The 26,388-nt window shown below is 39.2% G+C and overlaps 1 protein-coding gene across 2 annotated transcripts in view; it reads right to left on the bottom strand.

The window, feature by feature from the left end:
- The window catches only part of nup50 (nucleoporin 50), a 61,293-nt gene that overhangs the window by 14,142 nt on the left and 20,763 nt on the right, over window positions 1-26,388 (bottom strand). For both annotated transcript variants that reach the window (XM_072267828.1, XM_072267827.1), the window contains 2 exons: window positions 18,191-18,374; window positions 15,721-16,347 (listed from right to left, as the gene is read on the bottom strand). In XM_072267828.1, the coding sequence (XP_072123929.1) occupies window positions 15,721-16,347; window positions 18,191-18,374 (811 nt within the window). The remainder of the gene's footprint in view (window positions 1-15,720; window positions 16,348-18,190; window positions 18,375-26,388) is intronic.

Here is a 26,388-nt window from a genome sequence, read left to right on the forward strand (position 1 = left end):
TGTGTTTAAACAATACTTGTTTGAAATTCACTCTGATTTGAATATACTTAATGCCTCAGTGTAATCTTTTTTCTTGGGATTGCCCAAGAGAGAAAAAGATAGAGATGATTTCCTTCTACTTCATTTGTAGGTACTGTGGGGCTGATTAGGCAGAAGTGATTCTTGATATCCACAGCTTTCATGTACAGAATTTGAATGAGTCAAAGCAGGGGAAAAAAATACTCATTTCAAGCCTTAAGTGGGCATTCCCTCTCAGAGATCATGTTCTCTGATTCTTAATTGCCCATCAGGAAAACACCCTCACAGCATTTACATTATCAAACTCAGTAACTGTTTACCGGATTGATTCATGTGGAAAAATTTCACTACTCTGCGGTCCACTGCCATCATGGCAGGTATATCTTAGCATAAACAAGGAGTCTCAAAACTACAGGCTAATTCATGTGTGGTCTATGACACAACTTCCTTACTCTCGCACTCAGTGCAATAATCAGCATTCTATTTGCACTACACAATGATTCCTGTACAAACGTCAAACTAAACAGCATGCTGCTTTGTTGTTTCTACTCAAGTGGATAACAGCACATTTCCCCACATTATATATTCGCACACAAAAAATGCTGGTGGTTATTGTCCATATTTTGCCTTTTCACTTAACCTGCATACACTGTTTTGCAATTTCGTGCCCTCCTCACATTTTGCTTTTCCATTATTAGCAGACTCATATTTAATAAACTTGATCCTTTCGTCTAAGATCCCCATATTCAAGTATCTGCAGTCTCTTGTGTCCCCAGCACTGATCTATGTGACACCACTAATTCAGCCTGCTAACTTAAATTGAGCCATTACCATAATTGTTTCTTCTACAACAATACTATATTATCCTCATACCATGAGAGCTTATTTTGGAGTTTTTTTTAAATCTACTACTTTATTAAATATCTTTTGGAAATCCAAATACACAATGTTTTTGCTTCTACGTTCAAAGATTTCAATGGACTTTATTTGGAGAAAAGAGGAAATAGATTTTCCATTTCATTCATCAATGCTAAACAGCCTATAACACCATGCTCTCTCCCTCTCTTTTTCCTTTCTTGAATGGAGATTTGTATTTGTGATTTTCGAATCAGCATAGACCTTCCTAGATTCACTCCCTCAGTAGACACTGCTTTTTGAATTTGAGGATTCAGACCATCAGTTCCAAGAGGTCTGCTGGCTTTCAGTACTATTAGTTTATCCAATACCTCTTCTCCAATAGGAGCAGGCTGGTTTAAAACACAGGAGCCAGGCTATAAATGTATGAACTTGATACGGAACTCTACACACATGGTGCAGATATGGAAGTATTTGCACCAAATAATAACTGATAGTAGATTAATTATCAATGTTAAAGCTAATATGGACTCCTTTGATTTTTAATTCTAACCTAATTCTCCATCTTCAATCACTTTGCTTTCTTAACCTTCATTGCTATTTTTAATGATGCATATTCATTTGCACTTCTAAAACCCTCTCCATTTACTCTATTTATATTCTTATTGATCTCCTGTTATTAAAATATTTCAACCAGATCTGTATGGAGGCTTACTTGCAATTAAAAACACACATCTAATGACATCTTGCACTCTTGTAGTTCTCTTTTCCATTCACTATTATAAACTCACTCGATATGTTGCTAGACACAATATTTGAAACTGTGCTCTCAATTTCAAAGTCCAAGTGAACACCCAGGGTGCCTGTACAGATCCCAGTGAAAATGGTAACTAAATTGTTAAATTTGTGTATTATTGCCACACATAACAATGTAGAGTGAAAAACTGTTTTACAACACAATAGTACAGGCCCTTTGGCTCACAATATTGTGCAACTTACAGTTGCAAGAAAAATTTTGTGAACCCTTAGTGTTAAATGCTCAAGGAGATCTGTTTTTTTTTTGTGAGAATGATGTAATGGTCTTTTTGGGGGGGGGGGTCCCCTGATGTGATTTTCCCGCCGATGTGAGGTCACGTGATGACATGTGCCCCATGACTACATAAGGGTCAACTCAGGTGATGCAGTAGGTTTTTGAGTTTGTAGATTTCCAGGTAGAACGTGTTGTGCCTCTGTTTCTGTTGCGTGTTTGTTTTTGTGACGCAGTTTCGTTTTTAAAACGGAAGGTGCGTTCTCTTACAAGATATTGTACTTGGACTGGGAATTTGTGGCAGGAAGTGCCAATTTGCTCAATTCCGACAGTTTTGAAGGGAGAGTGAAGAATTCATCGAAGTGAAGGATCAAGAGAAGTCGGCATCGTTTGGCAGTTTAATAAGGAATCGACCTTATTGAGTCTTCATTGGAGAGAACCTGCATTGAGATAACTCTTGCAATAGGGCAATGAGTTCATGCAAGAAGGTGCTCTCTCTCTAAAAGGAATTTAAGGTCAGTTGATTTAAACTGTTTATTTTCGGCATCGGGAATCCTGTGGACGAAACCAGCAGTAAAGGTGCATCGGGAAGAAATCTTTCTCCAGAGAAGTCTCTCCCAATTGAATGTGTAAAACTGTTGGACTTTCGAAGTTATCGCTTTAAGAACTATATCTGACTGTATCACTTTAAGAACTGTTTTCGCATTTAACACTTTAAGAACCAGAGCCGAGTGGAGCTGATGAACGGCTGCGTACCTGTTAACCTCCGGTTAAAGTTTTCCTTTTTTTTCCTCTCCTTATCGTTTATACGTGTTTAATAAATGTTTGGTTGTTTTTATATAACCTGTCTCGGTTAATATTCATTGTTGCCGGTTACGTAACATTAGCAATTACCTGCTTTTCTGCATTAATTACTCAAAATGTGGTCTGATCTTCATCTAAGTCACAATAATAGACAAACACAATCTGCCTAAACTAATAACACACAAACAATTGTACTTTTCATGTCTTTATTCAACACATCGTTTAATCATTCACAGTCTGGGCTGGAAAAAATGTGAACCCTTGTATTTAATAACTGGTAGAACCTCCTTTAGCAGCAATAAGTTCCACCAAACATTTCCTGTAGCTGCTGATCAGACTTGCACAACAGCGACAAGGAATTTTAGACCATTCCTCCATACAAAACTGTTTCAGTTCATCAATATTTCTGGGATACCTTGCACCTAACAGTCCTCTTTAGGTCATACCAGAGCATCTCAATTGGGTTAAGGTCTGGACTCTGACTTGGCCATTCCAAAACACAAATTTTCTTCTTTTTAAAACCATTCTGATATTGATCAACATTAGCTTGTTGGATCATCCAACTTCTATTAAGCTTCAGATGGTGGACCGCTACCCTGACATCCTCCTGTAAAACATCTTGATACTATTTTGAATTTATTGATCCCTCAATGATGGCAAGCTGTCCAGGCCCTGAGGCAGAAAAGCAGCCCAAATCATGATGCTCTTTCACAGTTGGGATGAGATTTTGGTGTTGGTGGGCACTGCTCTTTTCCCTCCAAACATAACGATGTGCATTTCTGCCAAAAAGTTCAACTTTCGTCTTATCAATCCACAGAACATTGTCCTGGAGGGCCGGCTGGTGGCGCAATGACATCAGCGCCGGACTCTGGAACGGAGGTTCCCGGGTTCGAACCCAATCGGGTCCACTCCCGAGTACGCTGTCCATCCATGCCGGGTTGAGTGTCGAGATTGCAACTTGACCTCATAAAATAAAGGGAAAAATACTGCGAAATGTCTGTGTGAGGAGTGGCATACCACACAGTTTCTCTCTCTTGGCACCTTGTGAAGGCATGAAAAAGACATCGTCCCGCCAACATCGCACACGGCAAAAAAAAAGAGAAAGAACATTGTCCTGGAAATATTGTGGAACATCCAGGTAGTCTTTTGCAAACCTGAGACGAGCACCAATGTTGAACACCATTCTTGTTCAGTATTTTTCCTATAGTGGACACATGAACTGACCCTTTAGCAAGTTCTAAAGAGCTCTGCAGGTCTTTTGCTGTTACCCTTGGGTTCTTTTTCACCTCCTTCAGCATTGCACTTTATGCTCTCGGTGTGATCTTTGCAGGACAGAGTCTCCTAGGGAGAGTAGCAAAGGTTCTGAAATTCCTCCATTTGTAGACAATTTCTCTTACTCTGGACTAATAAACACTGAGGTCTTCAGAAATGCTATTGTAGCCTTTTCCAGCTTGATGAATCTCTACAATTCTTCTTCCAAGGTCCTCTGAAAGTTGTTTTGATTGAGGCATGGTGCACACAAGATCTTTCTTGAGAAGAGCAGGCTAAGTCAATAACCTGAATTTGTGTCTTTTTTTTTTAAATATAGGGCAGGGCACCTCTACAACCCACAACTCCAATCTCATCTCCTTGATTGGAACACCTGACTCTATATAGTTTTCATAGAAGACATTACCCCAGAGTTAACATACTTTTTTGAACCTTGACTTTGATTGTTTAAATGGTACTCATTATTGATGAGAAGTGCAATTGTTTGTGTTATTAGTTTAAGCAGATTGTGTTCGTCTATTTATTGTGACTTAAGATGCAATAAATAATAAATAATTGAATTGAATAATTAATACAGAAAAGCAGGTACCTGCAAAGGATTCAAAAACTTCTTCTTGCAACTGCACATACCACAAATCTAATCCAACAATCAATCTATGCCTTCTTCCTGCACAGCCTGAAACCCTCCATCTTTCTTACATGTATATATCCAAGAGTCTCTTAAATGCCCCTATTGTGTCAGCCTTTACCATCACCTCGGCAGTATATTCCAGACACCTATCATTCAGTATAATAAAAACCTGCTTTTGCCATCTCCCCTAAACTTTCCTTTGATCACCTTAAAACTATATTCTCTGGTGTTGGCCATTGCTGCCCTGGGGGGAAAATGGCTCGCTGTCTACTTTATGCTTCTCAATCTCTGTCATTCCAAAAAGAAAAGCTCTAGCTTGCTCAACAGCAGGAGGAGGAGATGGCAGCGCGACGCGCACACGCAGCTCTCCAGTGAAAATGATATTGCATTTGTTAAGTAGGGGCCATGGACAATTCTGATTTGATGGAGACAGACGTGAAAGCACAGGGAAACATCTGGAGAAATTCCTGAAACGCCAGTTCGCTGCCGCTATACTGGGCAATCGAGAATTTTCCAGAGGGAAGGCCCCAAAATCTCCGGCTTTGCCTGCTGCTGGCAACTGAGGCTGAGGTCAAATCGTTTGGATAGAGATGGTGCACGGTACTCGGTGTCGGAGGGCTGATCGGAGGCTCGAAGTTTTCGGACGACTCAGAGTCGGATTGTGGTCAGGCATGGCAGAGAGAGTTTTTTTCCTTCTCCCGTCTGCATGAGATATGGGACATTCGAGAGACTTTGAACTTTTTTACTGTGCCATGGCCTGTGCTTCATCAAGTTATGGTATTGTTGCACTGTTGTACTATATGTTATAATTATCTGGTTTTTGTTAAGTTTTTCAGTCTTGGTCTGTCCTGTGTTTTTGTGATATCACACCGGAGGGATATTGTATCATTTCTTAATGCATGCATTACTAAATGACAATAAAAGAGGACTGCGTGTCCTCATAATCTAATCTTTCCTACTAGAGATGTTCTCTAATTTAGGTAGAGTGTTGGTAAATCTCCCATGCATCCTCTCTAAAGCTTCCACATCTTTGCTATAATGAGACAACCAGAAATGAACACAATACTCCAATAGTGGCCTAACCATTTTTATGGAGCTGCAATACTACCTGATAGCTCTTGAACTCAATCTCCTGACCAATGAAGGTCAAACACCATACACCACCTTAATTTTGGGAAATCTATGGACCACACTCCTTTTTGTTCCTTCCTCTACACGGTTAAGAATCTTGTATTAACCTTGCACTCTGCTGTCGTGTTTAACTTTCCAGAGCTTATTACTTTGCACTTTTCCAGACTGACTCTATCAGCCATTTCTCCATTCAGCTCTGCATCCTCTCTGTATTTTGCTATAAGCTATAACAACCTTCTACACTATGCACAACATCACCAACCTTTGTACCTAAATAAATAAACCTACAGACACACCCATTTCCACATCCAAGTCATTTATTAAAAACCAGTAAGTGTAGGGGCCCAGAATAGATTCCTGTGGAACACCACTAGTCAATGATAACCAGGCAGAAGGTGTTCCATCTACTACCATCCACTGCCTTTTGTCAGAAAGCCAATTCCAAATCCACACATGGATCCACATCCTCATGACTTTCTGGATGAGCCTACCATGGGAGCCTTGTGAAATGCTTTACTAAAAATCAATATACACCACATCCTTTAACTGTTTTGTCAGCTCCTTGAAAAACTCAATTAGGTTCTTGAGGCATGACCTGCCACTCGCATGCTAACTATCCCTAATAAGACGATGCTTCTCCAAATGCTCATAAATCTTGTCCCTAAGAATCCTCTCCATTAGTTTGCCCATCACTGACACAAGGCTCACAGGTCTACATTTCCCAGAATTATTCTTTTAACTTTCTTGAACAACAAAGAACATCTGCCATCGTCCCAATCTCTGGCATTACTTCTGTGGCCAGGAAGGGCACAAAATATCAAAAGACTCAACCATCCTTCCCTCACATCCATAGTAACCTGGGGCATATCCCATCCATCTCCAGGGATTTACTTTGTCAATGTTTTTCAAAAGCTCCAGCACATGCCTCATTCTTAACTTTGATATGTGCCTGCACATTAGCCTGATCTATGCTGACCTAACACTGAAAGTCCCATTCGGGTGGGACAGTGAGGTAAAGCCTCACTTGTCTCATTCTCCTCAGGAAGTAGAGACAATGCTGTGCTTTCTTGACCAGAGGTGAGATCATGCATCATGTGTATTCTCAGAAACTTGGTGCAATCATCTATTTGATTTTCTTCAAGTTGAGGCTCGCTACATTCTACCAGCTACTCTACCTCCTCTCTGTATGTTGTGTCATTGTTGTTGTTGATGAGGTCAACCATTGTTGTGTCATCAGCAAACTTGATAATTCGATGTGAACTGGATCTAGCAGTGCTTTCATGTGCCAGCAGCAGGCTAAGCACACAGCCCTAGGAGCGCAGCATGATGAAGCTAGAGAGGTTTCTACCAACACAGTGACTGGTCTTTCTGTGAAGAAATCCAGGATTCAGTTACAAAGAGATGTTGAGACCCAGCGAGGACAGTTTGCCCACCAGCTTCTGAGGTACGATCATATTAAACACCAAACTGAAGTTGATAAACAGCATCCTGGCATATAAGGCACCATTTTCCAGGTGGGACAGGACAGCGTGGAATGCAGAAGCTATAGTGGACCAATTTGAACGATAAGCAAATTGGAAAGGGTCCAGTGTGGCAGGGTGATGGGATTTCATGCGATTCATGACCAGCCAGTCAAATCACTACATTATTGTTGAGGTCAATGCCACAGTACAGTAGTCGTTGAGGCAGGTTGCTGTCACCCTCTTGAGCACCTGGATTATGATGACTACCTTGAATTAGGGGACCACTCTTGTACCATCAAGCTCAAGGACAGCCTCTACCTCACTGTTACAAGATTTCCCTAATACATGCTTTCAGGCTTTTGCATCTTCTGCCCAAGAGGCAATCGGTACTGTTTTCTGTCTTATGGCCAGTTTCTATAATTTCAATGTGTTCCTACCTTAGTCACAGTTCTGATAAAGAACTGTATTATGAGCACTGAAGTAGCAAATTTATACAGCAAGTTTCAATACTTGCCATATAATCTCTGAAAGTAATGTGTTTTATCAGGTATGAACAACATTATGACCAGAATATTCAAAATATTTAGCAAATTATAGCCCTATTTAAATATCTGGTCACATTTTTAGTACATATTTACCCATGCTTTATTGTACCTGATTAAAGCACAAATTAGGATGTAGCCCGCCCAAATTACATATGTACCATATTTTTCATAACAAAAATAGACTGATGCCTGAATATGACATTTACAAAATGTTTGGCTCTATCTTTTGATAGCAAATTTTTTGGCCTCATTCTGAAACTGTGAAACGAAGAATTAGAAAATTATAAAATCAATTTTTGCAATTGGCTACCAAAATGTGTGAATACTAAGTGTGAGTAAATTCTCAAAAAAAAAAGACAAATCCCTACACGAATTACAGTTATGTTTATACATAATCTCTTCAAAAGATGGCAAACTGGCAACATACAGGCTTCCTAAGCCTTAAAGTAATCTCTTACAGAATATTAAGTGTTTATTTGTACATTAAAATTGTCCTTTAAATTCATCATTGGCTTCAATTGTATGTGTCTCCAAAGAACCTAGTTGCCTAATCTCAGTACATCTCCCAATAACAGGAGGAAATGAGGTCTTCTTTTAAATATATGAAACAACAGAAACCAGTTGCCATGTTAATACTGTGATCATGAAAACACTACACCCTCCAAACCTCAGTAAACAGCCATTTCTCACAATGAATGGCTGCAGGAACCCAAACATCATGCATTTTTATTCATCATCTCATCAACTTTTAAGAAGATACTAAAGCAAAGGTAAGGTGAGGGTGAAAAGACAGAGATCCAAAAGACAGAAAGCAAAATAAGTAACTGAAATAAAATTGGTACACAACAAAATGGCAATAATGAGTTGTTTTAAAAAGCCCAAATATTTTGGAAAATGTTTACAACAATAAGGGAGGAACAGGATTGTCTAATTCCCACACAGGGAATTCAAACATCTATCTGTAGTGCTGTTGTTTCAGGTCAAAGTGCAAAAATTGGCAAGATCCTTTTGGGATCTCTGAACCATTGATTTCTAGCTGCCAATTCACCAAGAAAGTTGTCATCCCCCATTAGAACCTTGCTATGCTGAGAAGTCAACCTCTCAGACCTCGCACTGTTGCTTGGTCTCCTGTGGACCAGTGGATCCCAAGGTGGATGATATCACGCCCCTCTCCCCCGGGGGTGGTGGGAGTTTTTAAGGGAGCAATAAAGATGGGGGGGGGGGGTGCGCTCAGTGGCAAGTGGGGCAGCTGTGGGATTACAGGCTTAAGTATTGAATTACTTATCATAAGCATTTGATCCTCAGTGCTCATAAATGATTACAATCACATAATCACTTCATCTGTTACTAACCCACCATTCTCTCAAGACTTGGCTCAAAGGGCATTGTAGTTGTTAAAAAGCACTGTGACACTCTGTAATTGGCATATCATGACACATCTGGACTGAAGAAATAGTGCTATTTCCAGGTCTGGCCTGCATATTATTGCCATTCACTACTGTAGTACAGTGTTCCCTAGTACAATCCCCAAACACTAATCACACAGTGATGATTTCCAGTGAATCAGGGTACAGTTTTCAATGGGGTAAAGTCACAAACTGCCCTTTTGAGTGGTCACGTCTGCATTTCTCTAGTTTACGGCCCAACCAAGAAATCACTGCCCCATTTTATGTACATTTGGACAGTCAGGTTTTGCCTGAGCTATGATGACATGATAACTTTCCCCTTTATTAATTGCAGCGCTTGACGTTGAACTTAACAATAGGCAATGACCATGGTTATTAATTCATAACGAAAATGGCAATAATGGCAAAGCAGCCAATATGCCTGTTATGAGAAAAAGATTTTTCAAATGAGACAATGAAACTGCCTAAGCTCCTTGAACATTTGAAGAAAATACACTCTGATAAAGCAAATAAGAACCTGACTTGCTTTCAGTCGCTTACTGAACACTTTCAGAAAAGGAAAACACTTCAAAACATGCTTCCCAGCACTTCACCACAGAACAGTGTGAAGTTTTGAATAGAAAGAAGCATCAGGAAAGATCGGGGTCTCTGACTCACTCCAGGGCATCAGTAAGAGGCTAGAAGAAAAAGTAGTAATTTCTGCAAATAGAATATCAAAAGGTGGAAAGAAGATGGTGATTGAGCAATGTAGTTTCAGGCTTTGCATTCCTTAGTGAAGATTTTAATCCATTGACTAAAAACAGAGTGTGGAGGTTGGAATACAATTGAAGAAACAAGGTAAGGCCAAGTTAATTCAATTTGTTCTTAAAGATAATTGATTTCTTTTATCATTAAAATGAATTTACAAATTGAATACAAAAATCACTTAATAAAATTGTACAAATCACATTTTCAGGTAAATATTCTTCAATTGCATCCCAAACTCTTATACAAAACAAAACCATGCACCCCAGTTTCAGATCAATGCAAAATTTAAAAAAGTCTGCAGATGATGAACCTGGAGCAAAAAAAACCCAAAATTTCTCCAGCAGTTTGCTTCTGCTCTAGTTGCAGAATTATCCTGCTTTTAATCACAAAATTTTAACTCTGTTTACTTTGTCTGGAAGCTCTTTGGTCTGCTATTTTCAGTTTATTGATTTCTTTTGACACAGAAACAACCTTGCTATTTGATGAACGTATAAAAACTGGATTTAAGCCGAAATATCAAGGTGTCAAAAAAAATCTGTGAACAGGAAGGAAAGCAGAATACTAGGAAGAATCAAATGTTTTTGGACAAATGCCACTGGATCAATTTTTACCACTTCACTATGCAAACAGGTCCTCCAATAAGGAATAATAGTTTAATAATTTTAAAATAATTGTAAATTGAGTAATCAATCCACACAGTTTCTAAAAATAATGGGAATGATTTGGAGTAGTGACACAATGCAAGCAATTCAAGATCCAAGAACTATAATTTAGGAAGTTAGCATGAGCACACCATAAATCAGTTTTCACATCTACATTGGACGTGGTACTAATTCCGAACAGGTTCTAACTAACATCAGTCCCGTGTAGTTGTGTGGCTGTTAAGACACTACAATCTGGTCAGAGATATTGTTGAAAAAGTGGCGATTTTTGACACTAATAATTGGCAAGAAATAACCAGCAGGACAATTTAGCATTGTTTTGCTCACTGTGGTTTGAGGCATCCAAGTTTGGAGAACCCAGAAACAACCAGGAGTAAAAATAAAATGACTGCACTGCTTCAACAAGTTAGGACCTATGAAGAACTTGAACGTATCAATGATCATCTTGAAAGTTACACTGAAAATGAAGATGAAAATAAGGAAATGGCAGATAAATCAGTTACTCTGCATCAGCCTTCGCTACTAATAGTTGTAGATTGGGTTTAGAAGGAAAGGAGGAAATTTACAATCAAGTAAATAGGCAAGTAGTATCCAAATTTGGGAGCTGTAGGCTAACAAATCCTCTGTGATGCAGATCATAGGTTCTGAAAGAAGTGGCTGGAAGGTAACTAATGTGTTTTGATTTTCTAAAGTTCCCGAGATTACAGAAGCCTCCATTAGATTGCAAAATAACAACAGTAACTCTTCTGTTCATAAAGGGAATGAGACAGAAAACAGGAAAGCACAATCCAATTAGCTTACCATCTGCCACAGGAAAAACACTAGAGGTTGAGTAATGATATTATAGAAAGGCATTTAGGGAAAAAAAAAATCAAGATAATCAAGCAATATTAACATTGTGATTTTATGAAAAAGACATGTTAAGAGTTTTTTGGATAAAGTAACATAGGAATGCCATAGATAAAAATGAATAATGAATGTACTAAGATTCTCAGTCATTTCAGTTAAAATGCCACCTCAAACGCTATACTAGAAAATAAAATTTCACAGTACAGGAAATGGCATATTGGATGGAATAGAAATGGGAGTATGCACAAATCTTTTCTGTTTGGCAAGATGGAATAAATGACTGGGACAAAGGCACTAAAAGCTGGCTGCTAAATTTGCCAATGACATAGGATTGGCAAGTTGTGAGAAGGACATAGATGTCACAAAGATATAGATTAAGCAGGCAAAGATCTGGTCCATGAACTATAATGTGAGAAAGTGAAGAATTTAATAGGTACAAAAAAAGAGAAAGCTAACTGGTGAGAGATGGCAGGGCTCTGAAATGTAGAGGGAACTGCATATATTAGTGCATGATATATACAGTAAAAAGCATGAATGCAGATCCAGGAAATAGTCAGGCAAAGTACAGGAAGCATTCCTTCATTGCAAAGAGAAATGAAAACAAAAGTTGAGAGGTTCTGCTTCACTTATATAGGACCCTGGTAGAATCACATCTTGAGTACTATGTACAATATTAGAACATAAGAACATAAGAAATATGAGCAGGACTAGGCCATCCGGCCCATCAAATCTGCCCCGCCATTCAATAAGATCATGGCTGATCTGTCTGTAAACTCAGCTCCATCTGCCTGCCTTTTCCCCATAACCCTTAATTCCCCTACTATTTAAAAATCCATCTGTTTCTTGAATATATTTAGTGAGGAAGCCTCAACTGCTTCCCTGGGCAGAGAATTCCACAGATTCACCACTCTCTGGGAAAAACAGTTTCTCATCTCCGTCTTAAATCTTCTCCCCTGAATCCTGAGGCATTGTCCCCTAGTTCTACTCTCACCTACCAAAGGAAACAACTTTCCTACTATCTTATCTATCCCTTTCAAAACTTTGTATGGTTCTATAAGATCCCCTCTCATTCTTCTGAACTCCAGAGAGTATAGTCCCAGGCGACTCATTCTCTGCTCATAGGTTAACCCTTCATCCCTGGAATCAACCTGGTGAACCTCCTCTGCACTGCCTCCAAAGTCAGTATGGAGACCAGAACTGTACATAGTACTCCAGGTGCGGCCTCACCAGTACCCTGTATAGTTGCAGCATGACCTCCCTACTCTTGAATTCAGTCCCTCTAGAAATGAAGGCCAAAATTCCGTTTGCCTTCTTAATAACCTGTTGTACCTGCAAGCCAACTTTTTGCGATTCATGAACAAGCACTCCCAAGTCCCTCTGCACAACAGCATGCTGCAGTCTTTCACTATTTAAATAATAATCTGCTCTTCTACTATTCCTTCCAAAGTGGATGATCTCGCATTTACGAACGTTGGCGATTCCATCTGCCAGACCTTGGCCCACTTACTTAACGTATCTATATCCCTCTGCAGGCTCTCCACATCCTCTGTACAATTTGCTTTTCTACTCAGTTTAGTGTCATCAGCAAATTTTGCTACGCTACACCGAGTCTCCTCTTCCAAATCATCAATGTAAATAGTAAACAGCTGCGGGTCCAGCACCGACCCCTGCGGCACCCCACTTACCACTGACTGCTAACCAGAGAAACACCCATTTGTACCAACTCTCTGCCTTCTATCAGTTAACCAATCCACTATCCATGCCAATACACTTCCTCCGACTCCATGCATCCGTATCTTACTTACAAGTCTCTTGTGCGGCATCTCATTGAACGCCTTCTGGAAATCCAAGTATACGACATCCACCTGTTCCCCTCTATCCCCTGCACTCACTATGTCCTCAAAGAACTCCAGTAAGTTTGTCAAACAGGACCTGCCCTTTCTGAATCTATACTGTGTCTGTCTAATGGAACCACTCCTTTCTAAATATTTTGCAATCTCTTCCTTAATGACAGCTTCAAGTAATAAGCTTACTTAAGGCTACAGTAACATAAACTGCTATTTGGAATCCAGGGTTGTGTTGTATCAATCATGCTTCTCTCTGGTGAGAGGGGACTTGATTAAAACACAAGACCCTGAAGGGTGGATTAGTACAGGATGTTTCCTCTTGTGGGACACTGTAGATCTGGGGATCCCTGTTTAAATAAGGAGTCACGGTGCAACAGGCTAAAGGAGTCAAGTGACTCAACTAGTTAGTACATTGATACGTATTAAAAAAATAAGAGCAGACTCAACTAAAGGAATCCTCTGACCTATCAAGATTCATTTGAAAGACAAAAATGCTGCCATCATTGAACTTTAAGGTGGTATTTTTTCATGATGGAAAGAACTTGTGTTTGTTTTTAAAGAACAGAATAGTTGCAAAAATATTTTTCCTGGATGACAAGACAGACTCCCTACAATTATATTTTAAGATGACTACTCAGTTAGTTTCTTGACAGGATTGTTTATCAGTGCTTTGCACTAAGATCTGACTTGCCCAATTCAAAAAACAATTTAAGAGTGAAAAACATTCTGTGTAGGTAGGTCCTATTGAGGTAGCATCTTGGTTTAGATGGCAAATTTAAAAAGCAGTATCTCAACATTAATAAATCACCATCTGAACTAACAACCAACTGGCATAGAACCAAATGAAGAATTAATATATTACTGAAGAGCTAAGGAGGGAATGATGAGCTCTTCCTTGTGGAGTAGAACAGAGTCAAACTTTTGGGACGGGCTCCCGCTGAACTGAAAAAGGGTAAATGGGGAGTTGACAAAGGTTTTAAACTTGGACAAACGATAATAAATTAAAAGCATGAATATAAATAAAACTGAAAAACTGAAGGAAGATATAAAATAGCAAGAAACTGTATTACCAAACAGGAGAATAAGATGTTAAAAATCAATTGACAGGAATGGCTATTAAAAATTAGATGAACTGCCTGTAAAGCAATGCACAGAGTTTGTATTAAAACAGGGGAAATGGAGGCAAAAGTATATGGAAGGGAACCAGATATAGATTAATGAGAGACATGGCTAACAGAATGCCTGGACTGAAATACATTTTTTTTTTTACATAAAGCAGTTTCATGTGAAGAACAATATGAAGGTGAACTGCTGTATTTCAAGATAACACTGAAACTGACTATCCCAAAATTATTTGCCTAGAAGGGCTAAGCAATGGGTAAATGTAAATGGACGTGCCATCTTGTGAGCATCTCGCCTTTTGTATGCAGACAGCGGAAAACATGCCTGTTAATGCACAAGAGCAGACCAGAAGTACTTTTAGACAATGTTAATCCAACACAATGAATTTAACACGATAATTGAGAATGAAACAAAGAGACGAAAATAAGATGTCAGATTGGAGAAAAGGCAATTCTGAGCTACAAGTAAGGAAAACAAAAATAAAACAATTTTGACAAAAAAATTACTAACACTAGGGTATATCTTAATCAACATTCAAAAGAATACACAAGCATTCTTTCTGCCTTAAAAACAATAACCAAACACCGACGTGAGACCATAGATGGATAAAAGGGTCCAAAAGGAAAATAAGTAAGCAGAAATTACATGCTTGGGAGCAAACTAAGGCAAATACAAGTTATAAGAATTTTTTTTTAAGAAAAAAGAACGGCAGTTAATTTAACCAGCCCATTAAAAGTAGTCCACTAGTGCAAGTGAAAATGATAATCTGAAACAGTCAACAGGGATGGTCAGGATTAAAAAGAATCTCAAACAAGTCAGAAGTCCCAAACATCAAAAGAGAATAATATTTATAACCTGACCTTATAACAAACTAATAAGTGAAATTGAAAGCATCTGCCACAATAAGAGCTACACGACAAATTTTACATTCTGTTCTGTACAACAGCAGATGTGAAGACACTAGATTATACCATATGCTGTACCCTTAAGGACAGCAAAACTTCTATTAAATGCATGCCAATATTAGTAAGAACTTTTGTGGATGACTAGCTCCATGTAAGGTTTTACCCATTGTGTTACTTCTTTATGAGAAGCTTATGAATTGACACATACCATCCTTAAAGCCCATGAAAATTATAATCATCTTTGCCTTCTTTTGCCCACTGTGATGCAGAAATATATAATGATATTAAATGTTGGAAACTTAAAAACTATTAATTTTCATGGGAAACTGGGAGGAGAGTAGAGTTTTTACAGCTAAGCAAAGGTTCTATTTACACCAATACCTTAGGACGTCAAGCCTTAATTTAAAATATATTTAATGTAATTATTCATTACCCATACCTTTATGCTCACTACCTTTCACTTCCGTTTTTTCTACAGATGCTGTGAAGGAAAAAGTTGGAGCAACAGTCTTCTCCTGGTTCAAATCTTTTCCAAACAATGAGCCTGATGTTCCAGCACCGAAAGAAAAGCGAATTAAAGGAGAGTTTTCCATGTTTTTCCTAAAGAGCAAGTTGATATTCCCACTGTTTCCCATTGCAGTCTCAGATTTTTTTTCTGAAGTGACTGGAATAGTATCCTTGTTTTTGACAGATGAGAATAAAGATGATGGGATTGTTCCCTGTGGTGTTTTGCTAACACCAAATGTGTTAACAGATTGCATTTCTGGCCTCTTGCTGCTTGTGTCACTCTCTGAGCCACTGTCAGAGCTGCTACCATATTTCTGTTCAATGCTTGTCAAATGCTTCTCGTAGTCTCTGAAGATTGGGGTCAAATCACAGAGTGGGTTCTCATTGACATGCTTGGTGATCCAGTCTCGGACTGAACAATTCAGTGCTGCTAGTTGTCTGTTGTACTCACTGGAGCCCACTTTATCCCCAGAGTTAATCTGATTAATACCATTTGTTTTCGTACCTATTTCACCTTTTGCCAAAGGGTTTGGTGGAGGGCCATTAGACAGAAAAGAACCTATGAAATGGAACAAGTTAAATGTTTAATTAAGTTCAGTGAAACAAAACCTATTAAATTGTTTGGAGTTCTCAGCAGTCTTCAGACAGATGAGGAATTCCTATGACAGCATGGGCCCATCTAAAAATACAGATGGGACACAGTTTCTATAATGTACAATAGATATAGCAGTATAACTTTTGTTTAAATAAGCACAAAATGCCTCAGAAATACCAAGTCAATTCAAACTTTGCTTTCCTTTAACTAATTTCCACTCATCAAAACACATAGCATAAAATGATGAAAGTTACGAGAATTGTTGAGGTGTTTTCAAGCCTGTATCCTTTACAATTAATCGTATTATTGTATTCAAGTAATGTCATAAGTAATGATACGAAAAGAATTTAGTCATTTAACAGGAATCCTAGCACAACAATTTAATTTCAAAAGACATTTCAAGCAAGTATAAAATCAATAATTTAGGTACAGGCCCCAAGTTTGTCAAAAGTTGAATATTCAAAAATAGCACTGCCTATTTTTTTTAAAAAAGACAACCAGAGATGCTAAAATGGGGAAAACAGGCTAATGGTTGACAGACTGAATTTATCCTCAATGAGCAAGGTAAAACAGGAACATTAATATACTAAATAGCTTTAATAACAAAGAACACTCAATTATATTACCTCAGGTTGTTAGAGGCTTTTTTCCCAAAAATAACTGCCTTCTTTCAGAAAGTGACTAATGTTTAATGACCCATTGCCAAAACTGAAATGTGAAAACACAAAAACTTCCTCTAATGTAGTGTTCAACACTACCATAAGGATATTGAAATTTTAGAGGGTTACAATGCCAATTCGTCAGGATATTGCACACAATAACTTTAAAAATGAGATTTTCCATGAATCACATAATAGAAAAGTCAGTTAAAAGATTTGAGAGTGGATAGTTACTTTTTTGAATTTAAAAGGTTAAAAATAGAACATTTCTTGACATGGGATTGTGCAGGTGTAGATTTCAGCTTCACAGTTAGCAACTGAGATGAAAATAAAGAGGTTGAAATGATAAAGTACAGTAAATCTGTACCTGAAACATGAGTCATCAGGCCCATTCATGAACAAATGATCATTTTCCATTTGGTAGATTTGCTCAATTGGTCCAAAGTATATCAATTAAGTGGAACTGGAAACTTCACGAGCATTTGAGGATACTCATTTGAGCATCATATAATAATCCTCAACTTTTCACTCTGTTCAGTCCAAAAACTGACTGCCTCAGAAACAGTTGTCAAGCATGCTACAAGCATGCTAGTGACTATGCTGCAAAGCACTTTGCTGACAAAATATATGGAATGGCCTGAGATAAGGAAGATGAGCATGTACTCTCAGTAGAGAGAACAGAGTAGCTAGCATCATTCCTCTTAGAAGTAAATATTAAGGTGAGATTTAAAGCTTCCTAACTTAAAGAAATAGAAAAAATACATTTGCAGTGGCAGAAGTGCTGATAGTTTTCTCTGTTAACTTTTAAAATTATGCAATAAGTGACTATGATCTAGAATACATGCCAAAAAAGGTGGCCGAATTACATTCAATATGAACTTTCAAAAAGAAATTGGATAAATAGTTAATCTGAATTTTCAGGGCCAAGAGGAGTAGAAGGAACAAGAGTAGGTTTAAGTAGATAATTCAAAGGACCTGGCACAGCTGCAGTGGGCAATGTGTAAGATCCTATCTCTACTCTAGGAGTGCAGATTGGTTAAGCTAACTAAAGATGTGTAGTGAAATGGCAAGAGCAGGAAAAACACTGCACATCAAGAATACTTACAAATAAAATACATGTAGCAGTTATGATACTTGATTCTACTTACCCAAAGATTTATTTACATCTGTAGCACTACTATGGGAAGGCTTTGAAGAGGACGATGAAGTACTTCCATTGGACAACCCACGTAAAGGCTTGAAACCAGAACCATTGCCAAATGCTCCAAATCCAGTATTTCCAGTCGATGACACTAGGCCAGAAAATCCTTTGAAAATTCCACCTCCTTCACACTGGAATATTTTGAAAACATAATTGATTAGTAGACTTTACAAATAAGAACCCAAGGTTCTAAAACAACTTGATGTCCACGTTTGACATAAAAGCCACCTAATGCATTAATGCAGATTTCCAGCATCTGCAAATTTTCTCTTGTTTGTAATGCATTAATATTTTGGTACTGATTTGAGAGTTATACAGCAGGGAAACGGGTCATTCAGGCTACTGAGCTCATGCCACTCATCAAGCAGCCAACTACATCAGCCCATTTTATTCGCTCTGAATGTCGTCAACTCTCCACAGATTCTATTATTCATCTGCACACTTCGGTCAGTTTATTGTGGCCAACCAATCTATCTTTAGGGTGCAAGAAGGAACTGATATCGTCACAGGAACAGAGTGCAAACCCCAAAAGTTAAGAGTCAAACAGGGCCCCTGGAGCTTTGAGGCAGCTGCTCTACTAGCTGCATCATCACACTGCTTGGAATAGATGGAATCGCTCATTTATTCCTTGTGTTCATTATTCTTAACCAAAATATTTAGACCCTTAAAATATGTAACTAATTAAGCTACAAAAATACTTTAAATATAGCCATAAATAAAATTACAACAAATTTCAACAAGTCTTTTAAAATTATTACACACATACAAGTTACTTAACAACAAAGCTACAATTTAAACGCGAATCTCAAATAGTCCACATTTGAATAAAAATCAATGCAAAGTGAGAAAGTGCAAAATGGAAGAAATCCAAAAGAAATCCTGCAGCTCAGATCTGGGCACCTACGAGATACTCTGGGTGAGCAGTGGTAGCAGCACAATTACATGATACCATTGGGTGTAATCTCATACCATCACCATTCAGCCAGGGGTTCAACTGTTACTTAATGGTGGAAGCACCAGATCTAACTAACCAAGATATCTAGCAAAGCTAAAGCAAAAGAACTAATCATACCAAACAAAAAAAAACCTGCATATTGTGGACAGAAAAGCAATTCAAAGCCCTGTACACAGTATTCCACTGTAAATGGTGGACAATTAAAGCGGAAGGAGGTAGGCGTTGAAATAAAACCCATCCACAGCGATAGCATATACTATTGTCAGTAGCAAAGACAAAGCCAAATCATTTCTAACCATCTTCAGCTACAAATGCCAAGTGGTTGATCTATCTCAACAACTTGCTAAGAACTTGCGACCAGAGAAACTAGCTTTTGATTCATTCCCAGCAGACCAAGGATTGGTTCTGTGCACCAAATATAGTAAAAGGAATGGACCCAATCACAACCTAGCTAAGGCAATGAAGGCATCTTCTCCAGAACCAGAAATCTGACCCACCACAATGACAAAAGCATCAGCATGACGGTGGAAAATCACTCAAGCTCATCCTGTCTACAAACAGAGGAACAAACCCAATCCATTTTACTGCACCATTGAAAATTCCTCCCCACCCCAATAAACAAAGTGATGGAAAGGTTTGTCAACAACACTGTCAAGCAACAATTACTCACCAAAAACCCACTCATCAATGCTCAAGGTAGACAGAGACACATATTTCTAGATATTATTTCAGTCTTGATTTAAATAAAAAGATCTGAATTTCAGAACAGCAGAGAGAACACTGCTCTTGAAATCAATACAGTATTTTTCTAATTGTGGTATCAATCTGCAAAACCAACCAAAGGCTTGAGTAACAAGTAGTGCACAAAATGATGGCTATGGTTGTTGAAGATTCATCATCTCATTCTTGATCAAGGTAGCATTCTGGACTCAGTCATCTTAAGTTATTTCATCCCCTAACTAGAAGTGGCAATACTTGGTTGTATTTGCAACTCCCAAGATAATGCAATAATGGCATTATCCCAGCAGAATTTGGAAAATATTCAAGATTGGGCTGATGGCCCAACGATGAGATAAACGTTATGACTGTGCAGCAGTTTGCGCAATGCTATTACAGCTCGGGGTGTTTCAGAATTTGGAGTTCAATTCCGGCACTGTCCTGTAAAGCAGGGGTCCCCAACCTTTTTTGCACTGCGGACCGGCTGATCCGGGGGGGGGGGGGGGGGGGGGGGGGGGGGGGGGGGGGGGGGGGGGGGGGGGGGGGGGGGGGGGGTGGGGGTAGGGGTTGCCAATTGACAAGAGTAGCAGTCAAATACGTTGTGTTTACCCCGAGAAAGACTACCATGACCATGAAGCCTTGCGCAGGCAGCAGTGCGCATGCGTGTACGTGATTTTTTTCTACAAATCCTTTTTGGCGATTCTGGTCAGGGGGCGGGTGGGGAGTGTTAATCACAACCGGAATATAGGTGATAAGTGGCTAATACACTCAATTTCGTTTCTAAAAGGGCTTATCTAAAGAATCTAATATTAAACACACAACGCATATTTTCCTCGCATGAATATAGTGATAAGTCAATTATAAGTCACTTATAAGTCAATAGCATCATAACATTTTAAGTAACGTTTGGATATTAAACACACAGCACATATTTTCCTAATATGAACATATAAAATCATTGCAACACACCAATATCGCTGAATCAGTGGGAACCCTGGGCTTGTTTCCCTGCAACAAGACGGTACCATCAAGGGGTGAAGGGAGACAGCGATACTTGAAGGGGGTTTCTTATGTCCAGTCTATTCTGCAATTTAGTTTTTGTTGCATTCACTGCAGAAAACCTTGCTTCGCACAGATATGTTGGAAGCAATGTTTTCAGTGCTTTCGTGGCTATCTCAGGATATTTAGCCTTGACTTTGATCCAGAATGCCGGCAGAGATGTTACGTCAAACATACTTTTCAGCCCGCTGTCATTTGCAAGCTCGAGGAGTTGATCTTCTTCCCGCGCTGACATGCTTGACACGCGCGTAGTGACCTCGCGTGCGTTCAAGCTCAACAGTGGGCGTGACAGGGAATGAGGAAAGGTGCAGTTGACTCATATTGCCAAATCATATCGTTTCCTCGCGGCCCGGTAGCACATGCTTTGCGGCCCGGTGGTTGGGGACTGCTGCTGCAAGGGGTCTCTGTACGTCCTCCCTGTGGAATGCATATGTTTTTCCCCAGGAGCTCTGTTTTCCTCCCACAGTCCAACAGCTTACCAGTTGTAAATTACCCTGTGATTAGGTTAGGGTTAATCAGGGTTGTGGGATTGCTGGGGTGGGATAGCTCAAAGGGCCGGAAGGGCCTACTTCACGTTGTATTGGCAAATAAATAAAGATAATCTTTTACTTATTATAACTGGAAGCCAAATAACTGAAAACAAAGACAGAGAAGAATTAAGCAATTTAAGACAAAAATTAAGATTGTTTCTCACCCTTGATTTTCTAGGAAAAGGTGAAAATCCATTCCTCAATTTTGCAAAACTGCTAAATAATTTGACGATTTAGTTTCATAATGCCAGTTAGTATTTGCTCATACAAAATTTCTCCCCTTCTACATCGACTGTCATCTGGCTTTCAAAATTAATTCTAAATCCATTCATAATTTGAATTTTTAAGCAAATTTCAACTATCAAGAGATCCTTGAGAGTTACAACAGGGGCACTAAATTATTAACACTATATCTGTGTGAAAATATGGGTTTGAAAATTAATCTCCCTTTGAAATCTGCTTAATTACATACAAGATTGTGTCGTGGAATCACACACACATTCAGAACAGCTGACGCTCAACTTAAAATCCGAATTAAGTGCCATATTACACAATTGAATATAAACACCAAGTTCAAAACTATAATTGAATAGTATATGAAAAGATCTAATAGATGTGTAATAATTCAAATGGATTTTATAGCTATTGTGATATCTGATACATCATGGCCCAGATTTTTAGCCTTTGGTAAGGAGATAGATAATGTTTGGATTTGTGGCTTTCCTAATCTACAATCCGGTCCAATATTCTGCACTCTACAGGGCAAATGAGAATATACAAATAATAGGAAAACATTTCAATCAGGTTGAATAATCCCTGCTGAGTCCATACCTGGAAATACTGAATGAGAATGAACAACTAGGTTTTAAATCATGTCCTGAGAAAGAATTTTGAAACTAAACTGGTCAGAGTCAGTCATATATCAGTATTCAGATATGCCAAAAGTTTCAGCACACAGGTTGGCATTAATGAGGCTCATCATTACTTCAATTACAAAATCATACCAAAGATTTGCATTACAATGTGACTCATAACACACAGTTCTGTTTTTACTCTATGGAGTATATGAAGAGTGGTGAAGAAGAAAGCCCTCAACTCCGAGTGGAGTCATCGGGACGCCATCATGACAGCGTTTTTTTTTTTAGCAGGCTTTCTTATTTTTACAAGGCTCATTTGCTAGCTCGACACTCAATTTCGTGCTCAGTTTCCAGCACAGATGGAGAGCGTGCAAGGGAGCCCGCTGGATTCGAACTTGGGAGCCTTTGCTCTGAAGTCCGGCGCTGATGCCACTACGCCACCAGCCAGCTACATGAAGAGTGGTAGATGCTTGGAATGCAGTGCTAGAGAAGGTGGTGGCAGGCAGCTACAATAGAAGGCTTAATCAGCATTTAGAAAGACATGAATAGGCAGGGAATGGAAGAATGTGCAAGCAAATTAGATTCATTTAATCTTAAAGCATAGAAACAGGCCCATCAGCCCAAGTGGTCCTCCCCTCCATATACTTATCCAAATGAGTCTTAAATGTTGCATTTGTGCCTACCTTAAACACTTCCTCTGGCAGCTCATTCCAGGTACTCACTACCCTCTTTGTAAAGCAGGTACCTCGCAGGTCACAATCTCTCCCCTCTTACCTTGTGTTTGTGTCCTCTAGTTTTGGACTCCATAATCTTAGAAAAAAGACTATGACCATCCACCTTATTTATATCTCTCATGAATTTGTAAACTTCTGAGGTCACTTCTCACTCTCCTATGCTCTAAGAGTGGCCAACCCTTCCCTAGTACTCAGGTTCTTTAGTCCAGGCAGCATCCTTGTAAATCTCTTTTGAACCCTCTTAAGCTTGACAATGTTTTCTCTGTAGCAGGAACTACTCAATGCCCCAAGTGCAGTCTCACTAATGATAAGGGGATAACTGTAAAATAATATCCATACTCCTAAACTCGACTGACAGATAAAGGCCAGTACGCTAAATGCTTTTAACATACCATCGACTTGCATGGCCTCAATTTCAGATCCCTGTTCCACAACACTTGCTAGTGACCTGTCATCCCTGTGCAAGTCCTACCCTGGTTTGAATATTCAAAATGCATTACCATACACTTGCCCAAGTTGAAATTCACTTGCCATTCTTCAGCCCACTTGCCCAAGTTGAAATTCACTTGCCATTCTTCAGCCCACCTCCCTAATACTCAAGCCCTCTAGTCCAGGCAGCATCCTCGTATATCTCTTTTGCACCCTCTGCAGCTTGATCAAGATTGCTTTATAATTCACTGTTACCTACTTCACCATCAAGACGACCAACTAAATTTAGCATCACATCCTAATCATTTATATAAAAATGAACAGAGATCACAACACTGATCCCTGGCCACCGGTCAGTGAATGCACCTTTAACCATCACCCTCTGCTTCCTATCATTGAGGCAATTCTGAATACACCTTGTTAGCTCCCCCTGAATCCCATGCAACTTAACTTGCAGATAAGCCTACTATGCAGGCAAAGTCCTGGCTGAAGTCCATACAGACAACATCCACTGTCCGTTCCTCATCTATCCCTCTCATGACTTAAAAAAAAACCCAAATGATTCACCAGATTTAACATCCCTTCCACAAAATCATGCTGACTATTCCTGATCAAGCCTTGACTATCCAAGCGATTGTAGTTCTCATCCCTCAGAACTCCTTCCAGTAACTTCCCTACATGAAGTTAGGTTCATTGGACAGTAATTCAATGCCTATCCTTGCTACTCTTCTTGAAGAAAAGATTAACCACACTCCAGTCTTCTAGTGGCTAACAATGAAGCCACTATCCCTACAAGGGCGTCTCTAATTTCTTCCCAGGCTTCCCATAATATTCAGTGGCGTATCTGTTCAGGCCCCGGGGGTTTACCCAATTTGCTGTGTTTCAAGGTTGTATACCACCTTCTACATAATATGCATATGATTCAACACCTGCTTATTACACTCATTTCTATGGCATCAATGATAGTAAACACAGGAGAAAAAGACATTAAAAAGTCTCAGCCATCTTCTCTGGTTTCATAGGCAGACCTGGTTGTTATCAAAAAGAGGATTCAGTCATCCTTTTACTGTTAATAACTGAAGAATCGCTTGGGATTATCTCTAACCCTACCTGCCAAATTCACCTCATAGCCTCTTTTTGCCCTACTGATTTCTCAAGCCTGAGGATTCATTTATACCCAATTGCCTAAACAATGTATACCTCCTTTACTTAATCAGAGCCTTAATATCACTGAGGGGTCCCCAAACTTGCTGTTTCTATCTTTCACCCAACAGGATCAAAGTTGTCGCTGGACTCTTACTAAGAACCTTTTCAAAGCCTCCCACTTACCAACTGCTGCTTTACCTTTAAACAGTTATTCAGTTGACCCCAGCTAGATTTTGCCTAACATCCTTAAAGTTGGCCTGTTCAAGTTCAGGACTTTAACCTGTGGACCTGCTCTATCTTTTTCCAAAGTTATTTCAAAATTAATAGAATTGGGATCACAGGAATCTACATAATTACATAAAACTTCTTCACACATCTACTCAAGTTCCTGCTGGTGGGTGGCCGGGGTTGGGGGGCGGTAAGGGCTATAATATAGCCCTACCAAGGTGACCACGCCTTCTTAATCTAAGATCTAGCCAAATGGCTTTATTAAAATATCCTCTTAACACTACTGCAACATCCTCCTATTTCAAAAAGGCAACACCCCCTATATTCTTATCTGTTTCTCTAGTCACATCCAAAGCTTCAGTATCCTGGAACATTAAGCTGACAAGTCTTGCCCTCTTCTCATCTGTGATTCTGTTATAGTTACAATTCTCCAGTCCCTGGAGGTAATCCACACCACCAGTTTTCTGCCTGATCTATTAAGCTACATGCTCTGAAATATGTAATTTAAAGAAGTAGTCCTACCTGCTTTTTTACTGTAAACATGATTATCCTGATAATGAAGCTTAGCTTCTTTGGTTCAAAAGTTCAAAGTGCAGTTATCATCAAAATAGGTACAAGTAACCTTGAGATTCATTCTCTTACAGGCATTTACAGTGGAACATAGAAACACAATGGAATCAAAGAAATCTACATAAAGACTGACAAACAGCCACTGTGCAGAAGACTACAAACAGCAAATAAAAATAATAAACAAATAAATAACACTGAGAAAAGGAGTTGTAGTCTTTGGAACTCAGTCTATAGGTTGTGAGATTAGTTCAGAGTCGAGTTGAGTAAAGTTATCCACGCTGGCTCAGGAGGCTGATGACTGAAGGGTAATAACTATTCCCGAACTGGGTGGTGGGACTCTGTCCTCCTTATCAATAGTATCAGCCAGAAGAGATCATGGCCTGGCTGGCAGGGATCCTCGATGATGGATGCTGCTTTCTTATGGCAGCATGTCTTGTAGTTGTTCTCAACGGTGGAGCGGGCATTTCCTGGGATAGACTGGGCTGTACCAACCACCTTTTGTAAACTGTTCTTGAACACTGGTGTTACCATACAGACTGTGATGCAACCAGAATACACTCCACCATGCATGTATAGAAAGTCGTCAGTTTTAGATGACATGCTAAATTTGCACAAGCTTTTAGTAGAGGCACTGGCATGTCTTCTTTTTAATGGCACTTACATGCTGATCCCAGGACAGATACTCTGATACAATGTTAAGAAATTTAAAGTTAGGTACCCTTTCCACCACCAATTCCCTAATGAGGACTGGTTCATAGACCTCCAGTTTCTTCTTCCAAATAATCCGCTGCACGTATTCCGGTCTTCTCACTGATTTCACTCTCTCAAGTAACTCCTAATCTAGCTTAAACCCTCCCTGGGTAAATTTCGCCACTACAAGATTACGCCCCCCTCCACCCTTCAAGTGCAACCTGTGCCTC

The sequence above is a fragment of the Mobula birostris genome, chromosome 9 (genome assembly GCF_030028105.1).
Source record: "Mobula birostris isolate sMobBir1 chromosome 9, sMobBir1.hap1, whole genome shotgun sequence".
NCBI lineage: Eukaryota > Metazoa > Chordata > Chondrichthyes > Myliobatiformes > Myliobatidae > Mobula > Mobula birostris.